The sequence below is a fragment of the Rana temporaria genome, chromosome 8 (assembly GCF_905171775.1).
Source record: "Rana temporaria chromosome 8, aRanTem1.1, whole genome shotgun sequence".
Classification (NCBI taxonomy): Eukaryota; Metazoa; Chordata; class Amphibia; order Anura; family Ranidae; genus Rana; species Rana temporaria.
This window is the reverse complement of record NC_053496.1, coordinates 54,278,243-54,303,683: the sequence shown is the minus strand read 5'-3', so window position 1 is coordinate 54,303,683 and position 25,441 is coordinate 54,278,243. Positions and strand designations below refer to the sequence as shown.

General features: G+C 47.0%; 1 protein-coding gene across 1 annotated transcript in view; it reads left to right on the top strand.

Moving 5' to 3' along the window:
• Nucleotides 1-829: 829 nt before the first annotated feature.
• BLNK (B cell linker) overlaps nucleotides 830-25,441 on the top strand; it is a 310,096-nt gene continuing 285,484 nt past the window's right edge. Inside the window, exons 1-2 of the mRNA XM_040361815.1 lie at nucleotides 830-979; nucleotides 18,198-18,260. Coding sequence (XP_040217749.1) covers nucleotides 905-979; nucleotides 18,198-18,260 — 138 coding nt within the window. The 5' untranslated portion in view covers nucleotides 830-904. The remainder of the gene's footprint in view (nucleotides 980-18,197; nucleotides 18,261-25,441) is intronic.

Here is a 25,441-nt window from a genome sequence, read left to right as displayed (position 1 = left end):
ACCGAAAAAAAATCACTGATCGCCGCCATTACTAGTAAAAAAAAAAATATTAATAAAAATGCCATAAAACTACCCCCTATTTTGTAAACGCTATAACTTTTGCGCAAACCAATCAATAAACGTTTATTGCGATTTTTTTTTACGAAAAATATGTAAAAGAATACGTATCAGCCTAAACTGAGGAAAAAAAATGTTTTTTTGTATATTTTCGGGGGATATTTATTATAGCAAAAAGTAAAAAATATATACTTTTTTCAAAATTGTCGCTCTATTTTTGTTTATAGCACAAAAACTAAAAACCACAGAGGTGATCAAATACCACCAAAATAAAGCTCTATTTGTGGGAAAAAAAGGACGCCAATTTTGTTTGGGAGCCACGTCGCATGACCGCGCAATTGTAAGTTAAAGCGACGCAGTGCCGAATCGCAAAAAGTGTTCTGGTCTTTGACCAGCAATATGGTCAGGGGGTTAAGTGGTTAAAGAAGCGCAGCGCCATATCGCAAAAAATGGCTCGGACGAGAAGTGGGTAAAACCTTCCAGAGCTGAAGTAGTTAAAGAGTTTTTGGGCTATTTAAATGGATCATATAGGTATCTTTCTGTCTGTGATTTACTTTCTGCTTCCAGTCATATCCACACACCCTTTTTTGTTTCTAGTACTCCCTATTGCCCGGAGCTCTGGTGCACACAGCATGCTTAGTATCAATCAATGGAGAGTGACAAGATAGACGATCCCGCTCTAGTGTCCTATTTTTCACATGCATGTCAATAGCAGCCCTGGTGATGAAGGGGTTAAGCCTAGTTCCACGCAGTTACTGTAGACTGAAAAGGACACTTCCTCTCTGACAATTTGTAAATCTCTTAAGAGAGGCTCGGCATATGTTATATTGTAAAGAAGGTCCCTGCGATGGCGTATAAACTCCCACTCCGGGAAGACTTTGAGAACTGGACAACTTATCAAGTTTCCGATCTTTTGAAGCAGGTAAGAAGGGTGCTGTGTACTCATTGGTGTATACTGCTGAGACATGGGACAAACAACACAAAAAGAATTCAAAAAGAATATAGATGTCACACTGACACTTTATCTAGCAGAACTATTCTTTTCTTTAAAGGACCAGTCCACCCCAAATTCTGGTTTTGGTAGGGGCTGGAGCCTCAGACCACTCAATTTCTTATCTCTCCAGCACTATTGGTGAGATCTCTGTCTTGGTGTTTCTAGGTCTGCACATTGGCTCTACATCTTACGAGGGGTTCCCACTCTCTTCCTGTTGGATTTTGTATTTCATTTATTTTTGTGGAGAAAGCAACGGATAAAGCTGGAACATTCAAAGGTGGGCGGGAACACCAAAAAATAGACTCTGGAATTATGTCAGGGAGACCTCACTGCTGGGTTATTGGAGACATATAAAAAGCTAGGGACTGACTCAGCCCACTAGGTTCCACTTATAACTGAAATAACACTTTTGTGTAGAATGGTAATTGTAGTTGTGCGGGGGGAAAAAAAACACCAATTGGGGAAAAAATTTAGATCTAGCAAAAATTGGGATATTTGGTTTCATTTTGTAATGCAGCCTATTGCATTAGGGTGTGCGCCCCAAAGTCCAAACACGCATGTACAGTAGAGCAGTGGATGGTGTCAGTAGAGCAGCGGATGGTGTCAGTAGGGCAGTGGATGGTGTCAGTAGAGCAGTGGATGGTGTCAGTAGAGCTGTGGACGCTGTCAGTATGGCAGTGGACGGTGTCAGTATGGCAGTGGACGGTGTCAGTATGGCAGTGGACAGTGTCAGTAGGGCATTGGATGGTGTCAGTAGAGCAGTGGACGGTGTCAGTAGAGCAGTGGACGGTGTCAGTAGAGCAGTGGATGGTGTCAGTAGAGCAGTGGATGGTGTCAGTAGAGCTGTGGATGGTGTCAGTAGAGCTGTGGATGGTGTCAGTATGGCAGTGGACGGTGTCAGTAGAGCAGTGGATGGTGTCAGTAGGGCAGTGGATGGTGTCAGTATGGCAGTGGACGGTGTCAGTAGGGCATTGGATGGTGTCAGTAGAGCAGTGGACGGTGTCAGTAGAGCAGTGGACGGTGTCAGTAGAGCAGTGGACTGTGTCAGTAGGGCAGTGGACGGTGTCAGTAGAGCAGTGGATGGTGTCAGTAGAGCAGTGGGCTGTGTCAGTAGAGCAGTGGATGGTGTCAGTAGAGCAGCGGACGGTGTCAGTAGAGCAGTGGACGGTGTCATTAGAGCAGTGGATGGTGTCAGTAGAGCAGTGGATGGTGTCAGTAGAGCAGTGGTTCGTGTCAGTAGAGCAGTGGATGGTGTCAGTAGAGCAGAGGACAGTGTCAGTAGAGCAGAGGACAGTGTCAGTAGAGCAGAGGACAGTGTCAGTAGAGCAGAGGACAGTGTCAGTAGAGCAGAGGACAGTGTCAGTAGAGCAGTGGATGGTGTCAGTAGAGCAGTGGATGGTGTCAGTAGAGCAGTGGATGGTGTCAGTAGAGCAGAGGACGGTGTCAGTAGAGCAGAGGACAGTGTCAGTAGGGATGAGATTGGTGTCAGTAGTTTTTTAATTATTATATTATTTTGTTTTTGTTTTTTACATTTTTTTTTTATAATATATATATTTTTTTATTATTTTCTTTTACAATTTGTTAGGAGCCCCATTGAGGGGCTTTGATGAAATAGCAGAGAAAGGGACTGAGGACAGAGATTCCCCAGTATCGTTTTCTGTAGCCTCAGCTGCCACAGGGGTTGAGCAGGGGGAATCTGCGCCGCACAGGGTGATTAGGGCGTGCCCAGGCACCCCCAGCACACCCTGTGCACACAACTATGTTTGTTTTTATAATTTTAAGGTATCACAAATTAGAGGCATACAAGTGGCAGTTGTGTTATACTGGGATTCTTGATTGGAATTAAGTTGTTTATGGGACGTATGGTTACCATACATGCTTCAATAAAGGATCAATTTATTTTCTAATCAATAATCGATCTATAGTCAACAGCCCATTTGATCAGTAATCCACACACGGGGAAGAGGATTTTGATGAATAGATAAGATATGATTGTAATACTCTGAAGTACTGGGTTTTATTTCTTCGTTCCTGTCAGTTAATAGAAGGCAGTCGATGAAGGCAAATAGGCATTAGCATGAAGTGGGCTGGGTAGAGGGGACTCTGTCCATACACAAATCTCTGTAAATGCACAGGATCCAGGGTTCTCAGACTGTAAATGTCACACACAGTCAGGCCAAATAAAAAAATAACAGAGAGAAGATCCTTGCAATTCAGGGGTGCTGGTGGGGGTGGTTGGAATTGGGGGTGGGGGCTGCGGACTGTAACAATCGGGTGTAACATATATACATTATGGAAGTTGCACTTTGCAAGGGAATTTTCCCTAGACATTAGTCAATGAGAAGGTAAAGCTCTGTTGGCTTCCATCATCCAATCATATGCAAGCAATTGTTTTTATTTTTTTTGTCTTGAACCTAATTGGGTATTCTTTTGCAAAGTGAAATTCCACTTCATTAACTAAGCTCTGGAGCAAATTCCCATGCAATGTGCAACTTCCAATGCAAAGTGAACAGCCTATTTGCCCATTGTCAGAAAGGTGGACTAAAGCTGCCCATTGACAGACTGAAATTCAGCCGGGTCAGCAGGGACTGTTCAAATTTTGATTTGTCTATGGGCAGGCTGGTTATACTGAAGTCAATTCATCAAACAGCCTGTGAGGGTTTATTCACCCAATCACTGTCAGCAGCTATAGCAGAACACAATAGCACTGTGGGAGAGTTCCCCCCATCAACACCTAATATGTTGATGTGGGAAATCAAGCAATGTTCAGGGGTTAAAGGAAAGAAAATTGCATAATCTATAGCCTGCCTTAGCTTATAAAAATCTTTCTAAACCCAGGACCCTGCATTCACTATATGTGGTCTCCCACAGTACACAAAACATGGAAATGCAATAATTCTACTAAATATAAACTGCTAAATACTTTTTCTCATCAGCAGTATATAACAGCCTTATGACTTCTATCAGTGTCTGGTTACAGCTTGTAGGAGAAGTTTTCATTCTGCTCTGACTGTCCTACGAGGCTGCATGACCCCTGACCCTCTGTCTGGACAGTGCTGATTGGCTCTGTGCTGATCACATGCACCCCCCCCATGTCATGCTTGTGGCTGTCAGTCTTGCTATGCCTCATGGGACTTGTAGTTCTGCAACAGCTGGAGGTCCGCTAATTGCATATCCCTGCTCTATAATATCCAGAAATGAGTTGGAGACATTAGAAGAAGAGGAGAATCAGAGAAGACAGGATCAAACTGTCTTTTTACACAATTTGGAGGATTAACCCGTTCCACAAGCATGCTTTACTGCATACACAGACTGATTTTACTGTTTTTAAAAGTCAGCAGCTACAAATACTGCAGCTGCTGACTTTTAAAATAAGGACACTTACCTGTCCAGGGCGCCCCGATGTCGGCACCCAAAGCCAATCTGTACCTCGGCTCTCGGGTGCCACTGCCGCCATCTTCAGTAAGTTGGTGAGTCGCGCTGCACGATCCTACTGGTCCCTGCTGTCTTCTGGGACCTGTGTGTCTCCCAGAAGACAGCAAGGGGTGGAGGAGGCGACGGACGTGGCGTACATTGCCTCGGGTGGCTCGGATATCTATGCCTGGAAGTGGTAGCAAAATACCTTTATTAGACAGGTATCTGCTCTCCCCTGAAAGGTGCCAAATGTGACACTGGAGGGGGGGAGTGTTCCGAAAAGCAGAAGTTAAATTTTTGGGTGGAATTCCGCTTTATTAACACTTTAAGGCTGGGCGTACACAGTGCTAGTTTCTTTCTTGCAACCACGGGTTGCCCAGACTGTGCTGACAGAGGAATCAGCAATTGTCTTCTGGCGGACGAGTAGACGGGGGAAGCGGTCCCCGCCCGGGAGAAGACAGTGATTATTGCTAGCAGCTGTTAGCGATAATCGCAAGAGAATCCAGCAGGCTGGTTGTATTCAAGTTTATCGATTGATCACGTTTGTACATTCAGCCTGCACATTAATGGTTAGAATCTCAGAGATTCGAACAGTGTGTGGCTGACCAAACTGTCAAGCAGCTGCGGATCCAGGGGGGCAACGGGGAAATTGCCCCCTCCGAGAATGCGGGTGAGAGCGGGCGGCTCCGCCGGTGACAGTGCGGGTGGCCCTGCGAGTCGGCGGGCGTGCGGCTCCACGAGTCCACGGGCGTGCGGCTTAGTGGACGTGCGGCTCCGCAGGCCAGATAGCGGGCACTCGGTCGGTGAGAGAGGGGGGTAGCTTGGTGTGTGAGTACTGCTGGGCAATCAGGGAGCCGGCAGGCACAGTAGCAGAGAGATGACATCATCTCCCGGCACCCGCCCTGCATTCTTGCAGTTCCGCCCTCACGGTAACTGTGTAGGCAGCCGTGGGAAGCAGAGGGATTACATCATCTCTCTGCTGCCTGACTTTGGGACAGAGCACCTAAGCAGGTAAGTGACACAGCAGGTGACAATCTGCAACGTGTGGCAGGTGACGTGATAAGTGACAATCCGCAATGTGTGGCAAGTGACAATCCGCAACGTGTGCCAGAAGACGTGGCAAGTGGCAATTCGCAACGTGTGGCAGGCGACGTGGAAAGTGACAATCCGTTATGTGGCAAGTGACAATCCGCAACATGTGGCAGGTGATGTGGCAAGTGACAATCCGCAACATGTGGCAGGTGATGTGGCAAGTGACAATCCGCATTTGGTGGCAGGCGACGTGGCAAGTAACAATCCGCATTTGGTGGCAGGTGACGTGAGCAGTGACAATCCGCAACGTGTGGCAGGCGACGTGGCAAGTAACAATCCGCATTTGGTGGCAGGTGACGTGGCAAGTGATAATCCGCATTTGGTGGCAGGTGACGTGAGCAGTGACAATCCGCAATGTGTGGCAGGCGACGTGGCAAGTAACAATCCGCATTTGGTGGCAGGTGACATGGCAAGTGATAATCCGCATTTGGTGGCAGGTAACGTAGCAAGTGACAATCCGCAACGTGTTGCAGGTGACGTGGCAAGTAACAATCCGCAACGTGTGGCAGGTGACGTGGCAAGTAACAATCCACATTTGGTATCAGGTGACGTGGCAAGTGACAATCCGCATTTGGTGGCAGGCGACGTGGCAAGTGACACACTCGAGGTTCCCACTGATTCTGCATTATGGTGAGTTGAACTATTTCATTTTATATTACAATGTAATAATAGAAATAATGTGCTTCAATCATCCTGACACCATAATAACGATGGTGCCGTGATCATTGAAGCGCCAATACCAGCCATTTCCCCAATAAATTGCCCCAAAAAAAATTATTTTCTGGCAGTGCCCCTCCCGAGACTAGACTCTGGATCCGCCCCTGCTGTGAAGTGTAGGAAAAAGCTCTGCAAATATCTGTGGTGTTCAGCTGTGCATTAGCTGTCCGAGGTTCGATTGCTGTGACTTGTAGTGCTGTTCCTGTTTTAAATAAAGGCAACGATTGTTCAATAGTGCGGCTGTCCATAAATTCATCCTTGTTATTACTGCTGTGCATTTGCAGGTAGAAAGGATAAAAGGCCCAGCTGGAGGTATACATGGTGGCAGAATGTTGCTGGACCAGAAGTGTAGGTTAGATTAACTAAGTGGGGGGATTGCAAAAAAAATTGTCAGCAAACTTTGTTTGAAAGTTCTTTTACCATGTACTGTACATTTTGTGCAGTGACTGCCTACAGCAGTTTTTTAGGGATCACAGCACTTCGTCTGTCTTCAGTTCTAACACTACAAGAAACACAACATAGATATTTGTTATTGTTTATACTTCTCTATCCTGCCTACCACGCAGGGTCCAATCTACCAAAAATGTGAACTTTCATGGTTTAATAAATCGTATTTACAGTACAAAACTGGGATTCGTTTGGGTTTAGTTGTTCACGTGTAAATCAGCAGGTGTCCTCATATGAACCTGCATATTCTTGTTAGTATTTGAATTTATTCAAGCGCATTTTGTAGAGATATTTTTGTAACTTGTGATGGTATTACTTCACGCATATATTGACACATTTTGGTGCAATGTCAGGAAAAACTGCAGACGTCACGCCTCTGTGGCAACAAATTCTCAGTTTGAAACTTTCAATAAATGTAAATATTGCACTATAGATGGAAACAAGCATGTTACAGTTTTAGAATTCGGGTAGTGATGGATGAAAACTGTAGCGGGTGTTCATTCCTGTTATCAGCGGGTATTGTGAGTCCATGCTTGCCGTGAAGCCACATCAGGTGACATTTCCTCCGAGCCGTATTCTGACGCTCACCTCTCCCTGATATCACCGGCTTCAGGTGTTACTTCAGTTTTGGCAGATGCTGGAGAGTTACAACCACTTAACAGTTTCTTATATCACGTAACAACTCTTGAACTTGAATATGCAAAGATAGGAATTAAGGGCCAGATTCACAAAAGGGATACGACGGCGTTTCTCCTGATACGCCGTCGTATCCCTGTTTCTATCTATGCGACTGATTTAAATTAGGCGTGTTTAAATTAAACCAGCGTCGGGTATGCAAATTAGCAGTTAGGGCGATCCACGAAATTTTTTCCCGCCGTTACGTCGCCGCAAGTCTTAGTTTGCCGTTGCAAAGATAGGGTACCTTTTACAAAGTGTAAACTTAGTACACCATGTAAAAGTATACCCGTCTTTCCCGCGTCGCTTTCAAATTTATTTTAATTTTTTTATTTTTCCCGGCGCAAGTCTTTTTTACCCGTCGCGATTCACAAAACGTTGGCGCGTCGTAACTTTGCGCAAAGCACGTCGGGAAATTTGCGACGGGAGCATGCGCAGTATGTCCGGCGCGGGAGCGCGCCTAATTTAAATGGGACTCGCCCCATTCGATTGGGCACGCCTTGCGCCGGACGGGTTTAGGATACACCGCCGTAAATTTCCAGGTAAGTGCTTTGTGGATCGGGCACTAACTTGGAAAAATTGCGGCGGTGTAACTTAAACCAGTTACGTTACGCTGCGCCCGGGCTATGTGAATCTGGCCCTTTGGGCCAGATTCACAGCCAGGCGGCGCAGCGTAACGTAACCGATTTAGGTTACACTGCCGCAAATTTTCTGGCTAAGTGCACAAAGCACTTACCTGGAAATTTGCGGCGGTGTATCCTAAATCCGTCCGGCGCAAGGCGGGCCCAATCGAATGGGGCGAGTCCCATTTAAATTAGGCGCGCTCCCGCGCCGGACGTACTGCGCATGCTCCCGTCGCAAATTTCCCGACGTGCTTTGCGCGAAGTTACGACGCGCCGACGTTTTGTGAATCGCGACGGGTAAAAAAGACTTGCGCCGGGAAAAATTAAAAAAAAATCGAAAGCAACGCGGGAAAGACGGGGATACTTTTACATGGTGTACTAAGTTTACACTTTGTAAAAGGTACCCTATCTTTGCGACGGCAAACTAACACTTGCGGCGACGTAACGACGGGAAAAAATTTTGTGGATCGCCCTAACTGCTAATTTGCATACCCGACGCTGGTTTACGACGCGAAATCCCCCCCGCGGCGGCCGCGGTACTGCATCCTAAGATCCGACAGTGTAAAACTATTACACCTGTCGGATCTAAGGGATATCTATGCGTAACTGGTTCTATGAATCAGTCGCATAGATAGAAACAGGGATACGATGGCGTATCAGCAGATACGCCGTCGTATCCCTTTTGTGAATCTGGCCCTAAAACCTCAAACTCCCAAGTGGAACTATGGCACTGAGATCTGATCATGTTGTTGGAGCCTCCAATACATATAAGAAACTAGTGGCAGGCTCAGCCCAACAGGGTCTGCTTTTTGGGTGCATCATGTCCACAGCCATGTAAAATGTTGTAATTTTATCAGTACATTTTTTTTACAAATCTTTTTTCTTACATTTTTTTTATTTTTTTATGGGCCCTTGCACAGTTGCGTAAAGATTAGTAAACTTGTGCATTTAGATCTGTATATAAAAAAAAAAATCCTGTTTATGGAATGTATTTTAAGCTGTACATGTGGGAATGTTAGGTTAAAGAAAAAGAAGGGCGCTTCTGGATAGCTGTGTCTGACCAGAGAAAATGTCCACAAGAGGATGGGTGTGTTGTTGGCTGATGAACATCTGTATAGAGCACTAAGGCAGCACTTCATGAGGAAAGCAACAGCTCTAAAGGAAACAGGATAAAAAATAAGGCGCCTCTAAGTGCAGCAGCATTAAAGTGTTTGTAAAGGTTAACTAAAAAAAAAAAAATAACAAACATGTCATTATTTACCTCCACTGTGCAGTTAGTTTTGCACAGAGTGGCCCCAATCCTCTTCTTCTGGGGTCCTAAGGCGGCTCTCGCAGCTCCTCCCAGTAATAGCTAACCCCCTCTGGAAGGCTCTCTCTCGAGGGGGTTACCTTGCAGGCGCACTCCTGTGTCATACAGTTGGCGTCCATAGCCACGGAGTGTATGACTCGGCCCCGCCCTCCAGCGGCCGCATCATTGCATTTGATTGACAGCAGCGGGAGCCAATGGCTATGCTGCTATTAATCTATCCAATCAACGCTGAGACTCTGTGGAGAAGAGGACACCGTGGACGCGCAGAGCAGGTGAATGGGCTCAGGTAAGTAAAACAGGGGGGCTGGGGGGCCCGTGACAGCCTGGTGTTTTTTCACCTTAATGCATAGAATGCATTAAGGTGAAAAAACACAAACCTTTACAACCCCTTTAAGACTTAAATAGCCAAAAAGTTAAAAAAACACTTACTAGAGGTGGAGGTTTAAAAAGCTCATCATGTGTGTAAAGAAGTCCAGCAGTGGGGGTAGTCCTAGGATGGTCAGGTCCGTGGCAGGGTGTAATTAATCCAGCAGAGGGAAATCACATAAGAGGAGACCAGTGGAAAGCTGTGTTGTGGTAACCAGCATGGAACGCTAGACTCGTAGAGGACGTCACTGGCGTTCGCCCGGGACCAGCGTGGAGCGCACGGGCCGGAAGTGACGTGTATTTGGTCGGACTCGTTTCAGAGCATCTGATAGGCTCCTTCTTCATGTTGATCGGCATGAGGCGCCTTATTTTTTTATGCAAATTTTAACATGCTGTCGAGATACATCAAAAATGCATTTTGTTGAAGTACAAGAGTTGTCTGTTAAAAAGTCACTTCTGACAGTCTATGTACTGACAGCAGACAATCCTGGGACATGGTCCTGCCATCCTCAGCAGGTGATTGCCAGCCTTAAGCCTGGTACACACAATGACATTGTGTCCGTTCCTCCGTTTCTTTTTTTTTTTTTTTTTTGCGTGCTAGTCTCTATATTGAAAATTAAGAGAGTTATGAAATTTCTCGTACGACAGAATAAAAATTTGAAAGTGAATATAATGTAGTGTATTGTATTTGTATTATATTTTCGACAAATATTGTACTGATTAAACGAAAATCATACGATCTGGTGTTGTACGAGGAAATTTCTTCCTGTTTGGTCCCTTTGGATAATTTTGTACGAATGCTGTGTACTAAAAATCTAATTACCGTACAATCACTTCAAAAACAGTATTTTTTTGTACGATTTTCTCATCATGTGTACTAAGCTTAAGTTGTGCATATTGCCATATAAGACTGTGCCTTGAGGTTTCTTCAGGGGTGCCTTGGCAAAATGCCTACAAATTGCCCAAATTTTTTATAAAAACTGGCATGTGGATGAAGGCTGCCTTTTAGTTACACAAAGCCACTGGTTTTCATTACAACCTTCTAGCTGCCGGCGTCCTAACAACCATTGGCATAATCAGTTGATAGGAAGAATGTCGGTCGCCTGCATAGCATACTTGTATCCCCCTCTCCTCTCAATCAGCCTTTGGGTCACATTAGCTAAGTGATGGAGAAAAATTAAGGGAGAAGAGAAACATCAGAATACTAGTCAGTACCAGTTTGCAAAGGTGTATTTACTTTGGAAGAATAAATCACCTCTAACGTTGGGTGTCCTTTGTGGGTGGATGTTTCTACCTTATGTAAAACTATTAGGCCTCATATACACTGCTGCTGGTAAATGGACGTTTAGGAGCAGATGGGCAGTTTTTTCAACTGCCCCTGAACTCTCCTCTATGTTATCTTATCAGTACACGTACACAGGGTCGTTTCTAATCGTTTCTAGGCAGTTGAGTTTAGAGGCATTTTTTGGAACGCAAAAAAATGGGTTCAGACGGATGTTCAGAGACATTTGAAATGCCAAATGCCTAAAACAGCCTGTAAATGCTGCTAAATGCGGTAACTTACATTGAAAAAAATTCAAACGCTTCTAGACGCAAACGCGGCTAAACGCCCGTTTTTAAAAGCCGGTTTCTAGCTGTCAAGTTAAATCGTTCAGGAGAGGTTGAACAATGTCCCATGCACATGAAGCCTTAACATACATTCTAGACACAAATGCGGCTAAACGCGGCTAAATGCCTGTAACAGCCTGTAAACGCTGCTAAATGCGCTAACATTGAAAAAATTCAAGCGTTTCTAGATGCGAAAAGCGGCTAAACACGGCTAAACAGACAATTTTAGAAGCTGGTTTCTAGCTGTCAAGTTCATTCAGGAAAGGTTAAACAACGTCCCGTGTACATGAAGCCTTCTGCCGCGTACACACAATCATTTTTCAGGTTGTAAAAAACAAAGTTTTTTAAAAATGACATTTAAAACGATCATGTATGGGCTTCACAGCATTTTTCGGGGTTCTGAAAAACGACAAAAATTTTTTTCGAACATGCTCTATTTTTTCACAACGTTTTAAACAATGTCGTTTTTTCGGGATGTAAAAAATTATCGTGTGTGGGCTTTCATGAAAAACCTGCGCATGCTCAGAAGCAAGTTATGAGACGGGAGCGCTCGTTCTGGTAAAACTACTGTTCGTATGGAGTAAGCACATTCATCACGCTGTAACAGACAGAAAAGCGCGAATTGTCTTTTACTAACACAAAATCAGCAGAAGCAGCCCAAAGGGTGGCGTCATCCGAATGGAACTTCCCCTTTATAGTGCCGTTGTACGTGTTGTACGTCACCGCGCTTTGCTAGAGCCTTTTTTTTTAACGATCGTGTGTGGGCATCATTTTAAAGATGAAGTTGGAAAAAACGTCATTTTTTCTAGAGGCTAAAAATGTCGTTTTTTACAAGCCGAAAAATGATCGTGTGTAAGCGGCATCAGACCTACTAGTCAGACTTTGACAAGGTGACTTTGCTATTTGCCTTACTGAACAAGCTTGGAGGTGTATATTTCCTGTATTAAGCCCCAGCATGTATACATATTGACTCCATCTGTCATTTATAAGGACATATTTGGATCAGATTGGTGACTGTAGGTCAGTACAGTCAATTGTAACCATCCATAAGAACTTATCACCTGTGTGATCATAATTTGCTTCTGAAAAAATGACATGGATTTCCAAATACATTTGCAGGAAATATATCTTATCTTTATTAGGCTGTAGGTTACATTGCTTGTTGGTCAATCATGTCTGGCAGGGAAAAGGAAGGAAAATTACACAACGTGTATTGCACAATCCTCCGCACTCTAGCTTGCTAGTAAGGAAGTACTTGTCCATTTATTCATTAATTGTCAGTGGTATATATAAGGTGACCAGATTTTTTAAATGAAATTCGGGTACATATTTTTTCTTTACTAGTAATGACAACAATCAGCGACTCTCTGCCCGTCACCGCCCGCCTCACAGTCTCTCAAGTCTAAAGCCTCGTACACACGTCCGAGGAACTCGACAGGCGAAACACATCGTTTTGCTCGTTGAGTTCCTTGTGAAGCCGCCGAGGATCTCGGCGAGCCAAATTTTCCCATTCCCGTCGAGGAAAAAGAAGACATGCTCTCTTTTTGGCCCGACGAGATCCTCGACGGTTTCCTCGGGGGAAAAAAAACCAGCAAGCTTCTTGCTGGTTTTTGCCGAGAAACTCGGTCGTGTGTACGTGGCCTTACTCTCTGGGCCCCGGCTATTACTGGATGGGGAGCAGAGGAAGATCACTCCGCCAGGGAAGGCAAGGAGATAGGCAGGCGGCTGGCCAGGATTTGAGCCAAGGCAGAAGAACATGCGAGCAGGGCTGATTGGGCGCCCGAAACTGAAGAAATATTCCCTCCGCTCCGACCAGCACATGATCATCAGAAAGGGGCACAGATAATGGGAAAAATACAACCCCCCTATGCTAGTAGGCACGGCGGAGCGGGGGTATGCAATTCTATTTTTTTTATTTTAATTCTGCACTGATTGTCTTTAAAATTGCCCCTGCCCCCTATTAAATCCAATCTGGGGACAAAACCAGGGACAGACTTGGTCCGGGAAAAGTGTCCTCAATCAGGGGACTGTCCCCTGAAACTGGGGATGTCTGGTCACCCTAATATATAATGAATGAATGAAATACTCTAACTTGATGAACCAATTTTAGCCAGATTTGGCAACATTTATTCTGTTTTTGGCTAAAAACAAACTGCACTGGGCATTCCTAGTTATCAAAGGATTGCTATGATTTCTCTCAATATAAGGCACTACTGAAATTCCTGGCTGAGATCTCACCTCCTTTGACATAAACAAATGGAGCACCCTCTACCCAGGTAGGTGCTAGAAGTGGGGTTTTTTTGGTGAGTGCGGGTAAATTTAAGCAGGCCTAGCTGGAAGCCAGGCTTTTTTGTTTTGATCTGTGTGAGCTGGGGGTGGCTCAGAGTAGGCTGGCATACTTGCCAACTGTCCCGTTTTTAAAGGGACAGTCCCGTCAAATAGGACCTAGTCCCAGCTAATTTAGCCTGCCGGGACTTTTCCCGGCTATTGGGGAAGGCAGGTGCGGCTTCTGGGTCTCAGCAGGGACCTGAGCCTGCGGTGTGTGTTTGGGATGCAAAGCTCCTTTCTGTCCCCTCCCCTCCTTCCAGTCTCGTACTGTGCGGGGTTCTTGTTATCTCTGACTCAGCCTCCCCCTCCAATCAGCAGCGCGGTGTGCTGTGAGACCTTGGAGGCGGAGCTCACTGTAGCTCCTGTCGGCTGGCCAGAGGAAGGGAGGAGGTGAGTGAGCTGAACTTTTCTGGGAGAAGTTTCCTAGGGTGGATAGTAGTACACACTTTCAAGGAGATTTTTTTCTTAGGAGAAGAATCGGGGGAGATAGTGAGTTTGAGTGTGGGGGAGGGGGGCAGGGTGAGGTCTGCAACCCAAACACATTTTGACAAATCACTTCTAAGCATGAACACTCTGTGCAAACATCATCCAATCCAATTGCTCAGACTAGATAATGTGGAGTCATTTATAGCCATTCCTGTAACCTGTGTGGTGAGTTCACACTTCTCATTGTACAGACTCAGAACCTGTATACATGTACAATCAGAAGTGTGAACTCACCACATACACACACAGGTTACAGGAATGGCTATAAATGACTCCACATTATCTAGTCTGAGCAATTGGATTGGATACAGAGTGCTATAAACTGGATTACATAGATCTGTACTTACATCTAGTACTGTTGTAGAATTCATTGTTTTAAATGTTTTTAGTGGATGAGTTTTTTTTATTATTATATCTGACCATTATCGCTATCTGACCACTTCTCAGTCCCCCTCTCCTGTACATACTGCCCCCAGGTTGCATCACCCCCAGATCACATCATACAGACATCACTCCAAGCTGCTTCCTACCCCCCCCCCCCCCCAGCTGAGGGACATCATTCCATGGTCACTTTCCTTCCCTTATCTTCCCAACATCACTTCCTGATTACCCATAGACACCACAAGAAATACCTCCCCATACTGCCACAGCCATACCCTCCAACCTCCTCCTCTCCTGTACATACTGCCCCCATCATACCCTCTGCACTCCTCCTCCTCTTCTGTACATACTGCCCCCATCATACCCTCTGCACTCCTCCTCCTCTCCTGTACACACTGCCCCCATCATACCCTGTGCACTCCTCCTCCTCTCCTGTACACACTGCCCCCATCATACCCTCTGCACTCCTCCTCCTCTCCTGTACACACTGCCCCCATCATACCCTCTGCACTCCTCCTCCTCTCCTGTACACACTGCCCCCATCATACCCTCTGCACTCCTCCTCCTCTCCTGTACACACTGCCCCCATCATACCCTCTGCACTCCTCCTCCTCTCCTGTACACACTGCCCCCATCATACCCTGTGCACTCCTCCTCCTCTCCTGTACACACTGCCCCCATCATACCCTCTGCACTCCTCCTCCTCTCCTGTACACACTGCCCCCATCATACCCTCTGCACTCCTCCTCCTCTCCTGTACACACTGCCCCCATCATACCCTCTGCACTCCTCCTCCTCTCCTGTACACACTGCCCCCATCATACCCTCTGCACTCCTCCTCCTCTCCTGTACACACTGCCCCCATCATACCCTGTGCACTCCTCCTCCTCTCCTGTACACACTGCCCCCATCATACCCTCTGCACTCCTCCTCCTCTCCTGTACATACTGCCCCCATCATACCCTCTGCACTCCTCCTCCTCTCCTGTACATACTGCCCCCATCATACCCTCTGCACTCCTCCTCCTCTCCTGTACATACTGCCCCAGCATACCCTCTGCACTCCTCCTCTCCTGTACATACTGCGGAGTGGGTGGAGCTTCGGGGAAGTGAGTGTGGTAATTAATTAATAGCTGTGCTGCAAAGTGTCCCTGGAATTTTTTTTCAAATGTTGGCAACTATGGGCTGGTGACTCACAGATAGCATCACTTCTCGGGTTACCTCCCTCTGGCTTCTGGAGGATTCTAGAAGAGAGGAGGTGAAGAGGGGTAGAGCTGTCTGAGGTGTCTCAGGGAGCCCTGAACAATCCCTGACTAGGATTGGCAGGGGGCAGGCCTCCTTGATATACCCAGGTTCAGACCAGTTGGGGGGTTGTTGTCAGGTGGAAGAACTGAGGATGGAGTGATAGGCTTCTGGGGCTTTTGAGGCCACTCCCCAGTCTGGGAGGGTGACCTTGGGTGTGGAGCTCGGGTGTAGAAAGGATCCATTCAAGAACGCATGAAGGATCTGGACAGGAGGCACAGAGAGGAGTCAATGAGGACAGCGGGAACTAGTACTGCCAGGCAAGTCTTCAGGAGGGAACCACCATTATGTGTAAGACCAGGAGGGCTGGTGAGTGGCAGGGACAGTCGGGAGAACTGGGGAGGCATGCCTGAGAAGACTGGGAGTATTGTGCAGTCTGGTATGGGTGCAGACAGAGGCGTAGCTTGAAGCTTGTGGGCCCTGATGCAAAAGTGTTGGCAGGTGTTGGGGGAAGGTCACCTCCCAGATGTGTGTGTCTTTTCCCCAGTTGCCAGGGAAGTGGGATAAGCTGACATCCCCGGGTGGGAAGGGGGGTAAAGAGAATCCCAGCTGGTGACTAGGAGAAACTGAGCAGTGTCTTACCTCACCAGTGACATTGGTCCCATAGTGGCTAAAGGGCGGCACTCTCCTCCTCCTAACTCGCTGAGCTTGGTTACCATTCCATGTTGTCAGCACACAGCACAGACAATTCCCCATCCTGGGCTGTTCTCACCCCATGCTTCTCCCCATTCAGGAAATGGCTCACAGCTTCTCCCCAGCCAATGAGAACAGAGGGGAGTAGACTGTGGAAGGCAAAGTGGAAGTCTAGTACTGGAGCATGGCTGTGGGGCTCTAGGGCAGATCGGAGTTGGACTTGTTGAGAATATGATAATATGACAAGGAGGCTGCAGGGGCGGGGTTTTGATTGTCACCCCTGCAATTCCTTATGCTACGCCCATGGGTGCAGAGCCAGTGGTAGGGTAGTGGTAGTGATGTCATGGGCAGTGGAGTTGGGCAGGTACAGCCAGGAGGCCTGACAGGTCCTGAAGAGTGATTACTGGGAGCAGTAGTTCATTATAGGACAGCTAGCACTAAAGACTTTCTATTGTATTTTTGCTACACCAAATGGGACCTGTGGTCCCTGTCTACAAAATGGCAATTTCTAAGGCCTGACTGAGTCAGAGTTGGGCCTAACCATGTGCTAGCTGTACCTGGAAGCAAGTGTTGTGATAGTCTGCATGCAAGTGTTGTGCAGGAGGAGTTTGGCGAAGTGTCATGTACAAAGAGTATACATAGTTCTGTCCCAAATTGACTGTTCTGAAATTCTACTGGGCATCCCATATATTGCCATCCCTATGCAACTTCAAATACATCAATAAAAATACAAAAACAAGTACATAGACTGTTCATTGTCTCAAAGATGATTGGGAAGTGAAGGCCAAGCTGGGCAGGGTGACAGGTGGACCACAACTTTCAGCAGCCCTTACAGGGGTACCACTAAGCATGCATGCTTGTGAAGTTAGAGCAAATTAAATTAAATTATAGTACCCCTTTCAGAGTTACAGTCTGTCTCAACCCGTTAAAGTCGTTGTATACCCCCACATATAACCAGGCCCGTTTGAAGGAATTTGGGGGCCCCAAGCAAAATGGGGGCCCCCAAGCAAAACAAGGCATTCCCCTATTCTGACTAGTGACCGTGACCGTGATCGGGAATGGTCATCAGTGACGTGTCACGTGTAGCCACGCCCCCTAACAGTAGGAATCACTCCCTAGGGAACACTTAACCCCTACAGTGCCACCTAGTGGTTAACCCCTTCACTGCTATTGTCATTTTTACAGTAAACAGTGCATTTTTATAGCACTGATTGCTGTAAAAATTACAATGGTTCCAAAAGTGTCCGATGTGTCTGCCATAATGTCGCAGTCATGATAAAAATCACTAATCGCCGTCATAACTAGTAAAACAATATATTAATAAAAATGCCATAAAACAGTCCCCTACTTTGTAGAAGCTATAACGTTTGCGCAAACCAATCAATAAAGGCTTATTGCGATTTTTTTACCAAAAATAAGTACGTATCAGCCTAAACTGTGGAAAAAAAAGACGTACGCCTGTCGGATCTAACTCAGATGCTGTCGTATCTTGTTTTGAGGATTCAAAACAACGATACGACGCGGGGAATTTGAAAGTACGCCGGCGTATCAGTAGATACGCCGACGTACTATCTCTGTGGATCTGGCCCTAACTGCGTGTTTCAAAGATGCCAACCATACAAACAGAGCATGTTATCCTGCACTATAATCCTGCAGAATAGTAAAGCCAATAGTAACTTTACACTCACTGTAGTTTTTCAAATCTAATTTTTTTCCCAGCCTATATATACAAACTAATTCCATGCAATCTATTTTCTCATTATCAGTGCGGTCTTCAGGAATGTACTGGAGTAGTAGGAAAAATGGGAATGACTGGACACACTTTTCTGGTAAGTGTCAAGTTATGTCAATGATGATTTACAAATTTGTTAATAATACATTGAGCCTATTAGGTTGAATGCAGGTTTTCCAATAAAGAGACCCTGTCACCAGATCATTCATTTCTACAACAATCTTCCTACAAGATTATACAGTATGCATTTTCAACGTATTTTAGGCATACTCGTGGCCTGTAAATCTCTCTCATAGTATAGACCTCCAATAGCCCTAAATTGCTGCTGGGCACCACCACCCTGGAGGAGATGCCAGCATCCCCAGCTGTCACTCAATGAACACTTTATAGTATTTTCCTTCACTCCTCCTCCAACTGCTAGGGAGGTAAGGGGAGGTGCGGAGGAGCTGGGTCATCACAGATTAGACACATATCAAAGAGGAGAGAGCTATCACATGGCAGCAGAGAGAGGGCTGTTTTAGAGAATTGACTGGTCAAATTTGCTTGCAAGTTCAGAGGCACATTGCAGGTTTATTGATGTTTTTAATGGAAAGGAAAAACACAGGTAAGCATGTAAAATACTTCATTTTTCTATGTTTGTGTTTTTTTTTTTAAGCTGGAGACAGGGGGCCGGATTCAGATACATTGCAGTATCTGTCGGCGCAGCGTAACGTATCAAATATACGGTACGCCGCCGTAACTTAGGGCGCAAGTTCCGTATGCAGAAAGAACTTGCGCCCTTAGTTACGGCGGCGTAACGTATGTGTGGCGGCGTAAGCCTGCCTAATTCAAATGGGGATGATGTGGGCGTGTTTTATGTAAATTCACTGTGACCCCACGTATTTGACGTATTTTACAAACGCCGCAAGTCGTCATTGCTTTAGACGTGAACGTAACTTACGTACAGCCCTATTCGCGAACGACTTACGCAAACGGCGTAAAATGTTCAAAACTCGACGCGGGAACGCGTCCATACTTAACATTAGCTACGCCTCATATAGCAGGGGTAACTTTACGCCGGAAACTACGTAAAAAAATGCACCGGCCGGACGTACGTTTCTGAATCGGCGTATCTACCTAATTAGCATATTCATTGCGTAACTATACAGAAGTGCCACCAAGCTGCCAGCGTAAATATGCAGCCTAAGATACGACGGTGTAAGACACTTACGCCGGTCGGATCTTAGGGAAATCTATGCGTAACTGATTCTCTGAATCAGTCGCATAGTTACGACCATGCACACTCAGAGATACGACGGCGTATCCGGAGATACGCCGTCGTATCTCCTTTCTGAATCCGGGCCACTGACTCTTTTACATTGAAGACAAAAGTTAATATTTTACTGCATTATCAAGCATGTGGCACCCATCAAAGATTACATGTATTTGTGTTTTTGTCTCTTCTCTCTACATTAAATGCTGGATGTTTGTTTTGAATATGCTCAATAAAAACCTTTGATTGTGAAAAAATAAATAAATAAATGCTGGAATGCACTCAGCTGCAGTTAGGAATGCATGCTGAGCCTCCCTTGATAATTTTGGGCTAGGGCAGCGTTTCTCAAACTTCTAAATAAAAGCACATAATCAGCAAGAACTCCCTGTGGGAGTTGGTTTATTCCAAGTATGCCTTTATGTGAATGCATTCGGGTTAGGTTCACACTAGCCAAGGCTCTAAAAAGTGACCCACGTTGGGTCGATTTTCTGAGCTCGGGTAAGCAGCTGCCTCCTGAACAATTTTTTTCCTAACAGTTTATAATACAACAGAGTATACGTTGGCAATATTGAGCATTAAAGTGCCACATCCAATGAAAATGGAGAAAAACAAACTCCCCTTGTAGTGGACTTTTAAGGCACAAAGGTCCAGATCCACAGCCAGCGGGCTTAACTTAAATCTTCCTATTTAAGTTACACCGCCGCAAAATTTCTACCTAAGTGCCCGATCCACAAAGCACTTACCTAGAAATTTTCGGCTGTGTAACTTAAATCTGTCCGGCGCAAGGCGTGTCCAATCTAATGGGGCGAGTCCCATTTAAATTAGGCGCGCTCCCGCGCCGGACGTACTGCGCATGCTCCCGACGCGATTTTCCCGACGTGCATTGCGCAGTTTTGTGAATCGCGCGAGTAAAAAAAGTTGCGGCGGGGAAAAAAAAAAGATGCGGCGGGAAAAAAAAAAATTAAAAAAAAATTTGACATCGCCTCGGGAAAGAAGGGTATACTTTTACAAGGTGTACTAACTTTACACTTTGTAAAAGCAGCACTAATTTTGCGTTTGCAAACTAACAACTTACGGAGACTTCACGAAGGGAAACCGCTTCGTGGATCTCCGTAAGTGCTAATTTGCATACCCGAAGCGGCATTTCGACGAGAAATTCCCCCAGCGGCGGCCGAGGTACTGCATCCTAAGATCCGACAGTGTAAAACTATTACACCTGCCGGATCTTAGGAATATCTATGCGTAACTGATTCTGTGGATCAGTCGCATAGATAGAAACAGGGATACGCAGGCGTATCAGCAGATACGCCGGCGTATCCCTTTTGAGGATCTGGCCCCAACTTCTTAAAAAGTGTGTAGAGCTGTCTTGCATACACACTGTCAGACCAAATTCTGACCGTCCAAAATGCGGTGATGTAAAATACTACGACGAGCCGGGAAAAATTAAGTTCAATGCTTCCGAGCATGCGTCGACTTGATTCTGAGCATGCGTGTTTTTTTCTCCGTTGGAGTTCCACACAGACAATCGGAATTTCCATAGGAAAAAAAGAAAACATGTTCTATTTCTAAACTCCGACGAAAAAAAGTCTGATGGGGCCCACGCATGGTTGGAATATCCGATGAAAAAATTCCGTCAAACTTTTTTCATCGTAAATTCTGATCATGTGTACAAGGCAGAAGAAATTATGAGCATTCCCTTGTAACAAACAGCACAGTAAATAATAGGATGTTGTAAATCTTTACTGGAATGAACTTTGCACCCTCTTCCTGTTCACAGTTCACAGTAAAACCTTAGCCTGGCTCAGGCCAGGAGTACTTGCGTAGTCAAGATGGCGGAGTTCCTCAATAATACAGGTGTTTGTTACCCCATCTCGTTCCTGGTGTAGGAAGACAGAGGGAGGTACCCTTGGACAGCATGACCATTGCTGAAAACGAATCAGGACCCTGCTTACACACTGGCCACAGGGGGTCACTAGCTTGGCACCTCCACCATTCATAGCGCACCTTGTATTTTTGTTTTACTGAATGCAGGATGTTATCTGATTGGACAAGGTGAAGAGGAGTGGAGGAAACATTACAATCTCCACCTTGCTCAACCAAAGGATGCCTTTATTCATTGAAAAAATGTAAAGTTGTTATACACCTCTGACATGAAATATGAATAAAGCATATCCCTCTATAGCAGTGGTTCTCAACTCCTGTCCTCAGGACCCACTAACAGGCCAGATTTTCAGTATTACCTTGGGAAGATGCAGACTAGAATACTGCAATTACTGAGAAGCAAATGATATCACCCGTGATGTATTTAAAGCGGAGTTCCACCTAAAAATGGAACTTCCGCTTAACCCACTCCTCGCCCCCTTACATGCCACATTTGGCATGTAGTTTTTTTGGGGGGGGAGTGGGGGCTTCAGGAGAAGGGGACTTCCTGTCCCACTTCCTCCTTCCGCCGAGGGGCTGGAAAGGCGATTACCGTATTTATCGCGGTATAACGCGCTCCCGCGTATACCGCGCACCCCTAAAGTGGCCCCCAATCCTGTGGGAAAAATTTAGTTTTCGTTTTTTTGTACTTACGGTTTTGGTGTCTTGCTCGGCGTCCATCGGCGGCCTCGTCGGGTCCGGCGTCCTTCTGCGGCTTCGGGTGTCCTCTTCGGCGGGTCCGGCGTCCTTCTGCGGCGGGTCCGGTGTCCTCTTCGGCGGGTCCGGTGTCCTCTTCGGCGGGTCCGGTGTCCTCTTCGGCGGGTCCGGCGTCCTTCTGCGGCGTCCTCGCGTCCTTCCCGCCACGAGTTTGAATACTGCGCCGGCATATACCGAGCGCAGTACACTCGTGAATCTTTGGGCAGGCTCGGCAACTGTCGTGCTGACGTCCTGTACGTACAGGATGTCAGTGCGAGAGGCGCCGAGACTGCCCGAAGATTCACGAGTGTACTGCGCTCGGTATATGCCGGCGCAGTATTCAAACTCGTGGCGGGAAAGCGGGTATCGGCATATATCGCGCACCCACGATTTTGCCCTGATTTTCAGGGCAAAATAGTGCGCGGTATACGCCGATAAATACGGTAGCTTAATCGCCTTTTCACAGCCCCTCCCTGTAGGCGAGCGCCTGTCCAATCGGACGGCGCCGCGCCGCTCGCACATGCGCAGTGGGTGCCTGGCCGTGAAGCCGAAAGCTGTCACTGCTGGGTGCCCACACTAGGAATGAAGACGCCGGCCGGAGAGGGGGGGTGAGGAGCGGAGCCCCGGCCGGCGCGTCGCTGGAGCCGTGGAGCAGGAAAGTGTCTGTTTATTAAAAGCCAGCAGCTACACTTTTTGTAGCTGCTGACTTTTAATAAACTTAAAAAATGGGTGGAAAACCCCTTTAAGTTATCCTGCAAATCTGGCCTGTTAGTGGGTCCTGAGGACAGGAGTTGAGAACCACTGCTCTATAGTGTGTACCGGTGTGAATCCAGAGCACTGAGTGTCATTTCTGTGTGCTGCTTCGTTCCTCTGCTATCTGCATGAGTCACTTCTGGCAAGTTGTCCTGACACCAAGAGGTAGAAAGTTGACAGGGGAGGGAGCTTAAGCACACAGCATGTGATTGACAGCCTCAGCTCTGTTTCTTTGTGCTGTATGAAGGGGAGGGGGGCCCCCTGCCTCCAGCAGTCAGAGCTCCTGTACTTAGATTTGCATAGTGTAACTTCAGCTCCCCACTTCCTACTTTTTGACAGCCCAGACAAGCTGTATACATTCTGTACTTTGAACAGGTGTAGACAAGAGAAACCTGCAGAAAAACAGGTACAACTTTGGATTTGCTTCATCCTGGTGTTTTATCTGGAACCAGTAACTTCACTGGGTATGTATAAGAATTTACAACCACTTTGAGGCTTTTTGTGAATGCCAGCAGTGCCAAGTAAGTGATCCCTTGTGGTCAGTGTGCAAAGAAAAGTCTGTTCACACAGACCCCAGTAGATCAAAGCTATTACTGTTTGTAGCACATGCCAGTACTGGGACAGGTTCATCTAGCACCCAGGGCAAGGTTAACACTTTGTGCCCATTTTTTGCCCCCTTGCTCCAACTTTCTATGGTTGGTATGGAGTGCATGGCCAATCACTTGCTTTCTTGTGGCTGGAAGGTAGTTGCACATGCAGAGCGTGTTTCTCTGTCAGCTGTGGGTGGATGGGGTGGAGAGCGGATAAGTTGGAGCATGGCGTGACATCAGTAACTGTCAGAGCAGATTTGAGACTGTAGCCACTGGTTGCTAGCCACTGATTTGGAACTTTTTTTCGATGAGTGGGTGTCCTCACCTATCGCTGAACCTGGGGCGGCTCTCCCTCCTGCCCACCTCTTGTCCTGGCACAGGCTACTACAATCATTTACAGCATTCCCTGTGGCCCTCCAGATATCAGAAATGCCTACCTACATCAAGCCAAGCTGACTCAATGTACTGTATTTATCGGGGTATACCGCGCGCCGGCGTATAACGCGCACCCCAAGCTTAGAAGGGAAGTTTAGGAAAAAAATTACATTTTGGATGCTCAGCCTTGTCGGTGTCCGTCTGCTGTCGGCGTCCATCGGCGGCCTTGTCCGGCGTCCGTCTGCGGCCTTGCGCGGGGTCCGTCCAGCCTTGTCGGTGTCCGTCTGCTGTCTTGCCCGGCGTCCATCGGCGGCCTTGTTCGTCGTCCGTCTGCGGCCTTGTGCGGGGTCCGTCCAGCCTTGTCGGTGTCCATCTGCTGTCGGCGTCCATCGGCGGCCTTGTCCGGCGTCCGTCTGTGGCCTTGCGCGGGGTCCGTCCAGCCTTGTCGGTGTCCGTCGCGTCCATCTGCCGGTCTGTCCAGCCTTGTCGGTGTCCGTCGTGTCCATCTGCCGGGGGTTGCAGCGTTGTATGTTTGAGTTTGGCGCCTCGGTAGAGCTGTGCAGAGCTGTCAGTGGATGCCTATGCAGGCATCCGAGTACTGGGTAACAGGTCAATGGGCTGCACTAACGGAAATAGGCACCAAGATAGTGAAAAATATATGTTCATTAAAGGTTAAGCACACGTGCAAAACAATCATAGAAAACCCCCAAGACAAGCAAGCATGACACAGCAAACCATAAAACACCAGAACTAGTGAATGAATATATACCAGAAATCAGAGCGTAACTAGCAGGTAATGCAGGGATGAGACACAAGCAAGTCCAAGGTTCAAGCCAGGGGTCCAGGATAGGAGAGAGCAGCAAAGTCCAAAAGTACAAGCCGGGGTCAATAAGCGACAAAGGGGAGAACCAGAGTCCAGGGCAGGGAGCAAATCAGGAACAGGTTGGCTACAGCTATCAGATCAGGCAGGGAACAGGCTGACAAGCAAAATACTGAAGCACTGAACTGTAGTGAAGGGCGGGGTTATATACCTGTAGCAGTTCACCTTAATTGAGAGGAGTCATCCCATGGGAGACACCCGCTGGTGGACACCAGAACTGCACCCCTGTTACTGGGAGAAACAGTGCCACCAGCAGGTGACCAAAGCCATGACACAGATCATGACAGTTCCCCCCCCCCAAGGAGTGGCCTCTGGACACTCCATTCTGCCCTTGCCCTGGTAGTGCATGTAGATGCGGAAAGGTCCCAAAAAGTCTTCCGGTCAAAGTCTCTTAACCCATTGGGAGACAAGCCCCCCGAGTCCGAAAACAGAGCATGCATCCTACCACCACCAGGGTCTGGAAGTTTGGATCTAGCGGTGAAAAGAGGCAGGGCAACATGTATAAACCTCTCGGGGGCCGACAACACGAGAGCATCATAATCAGACTGATGATAGGACAGGGAAGAATCAGCGGCAAGCTGAGCATCCGGAACTGGTTTAACAGGTACCAAGACATCAGGCTGGGCGGAGGGCACCGGATCATAAGGCCGGGTAGCGAGCTCCGAGACATCAGGCTGGGAAGGTGACACATCAGGCTGAAAGGCAGGAACCGGGCCGCCAGGCTGGACAGCAGACGGTGGCAAATCAGGCTGGACAGCAGACGGTGGCAGATCAGGCTGGACAGCAGACGGTGGCAAATCAGGCTGGACAGC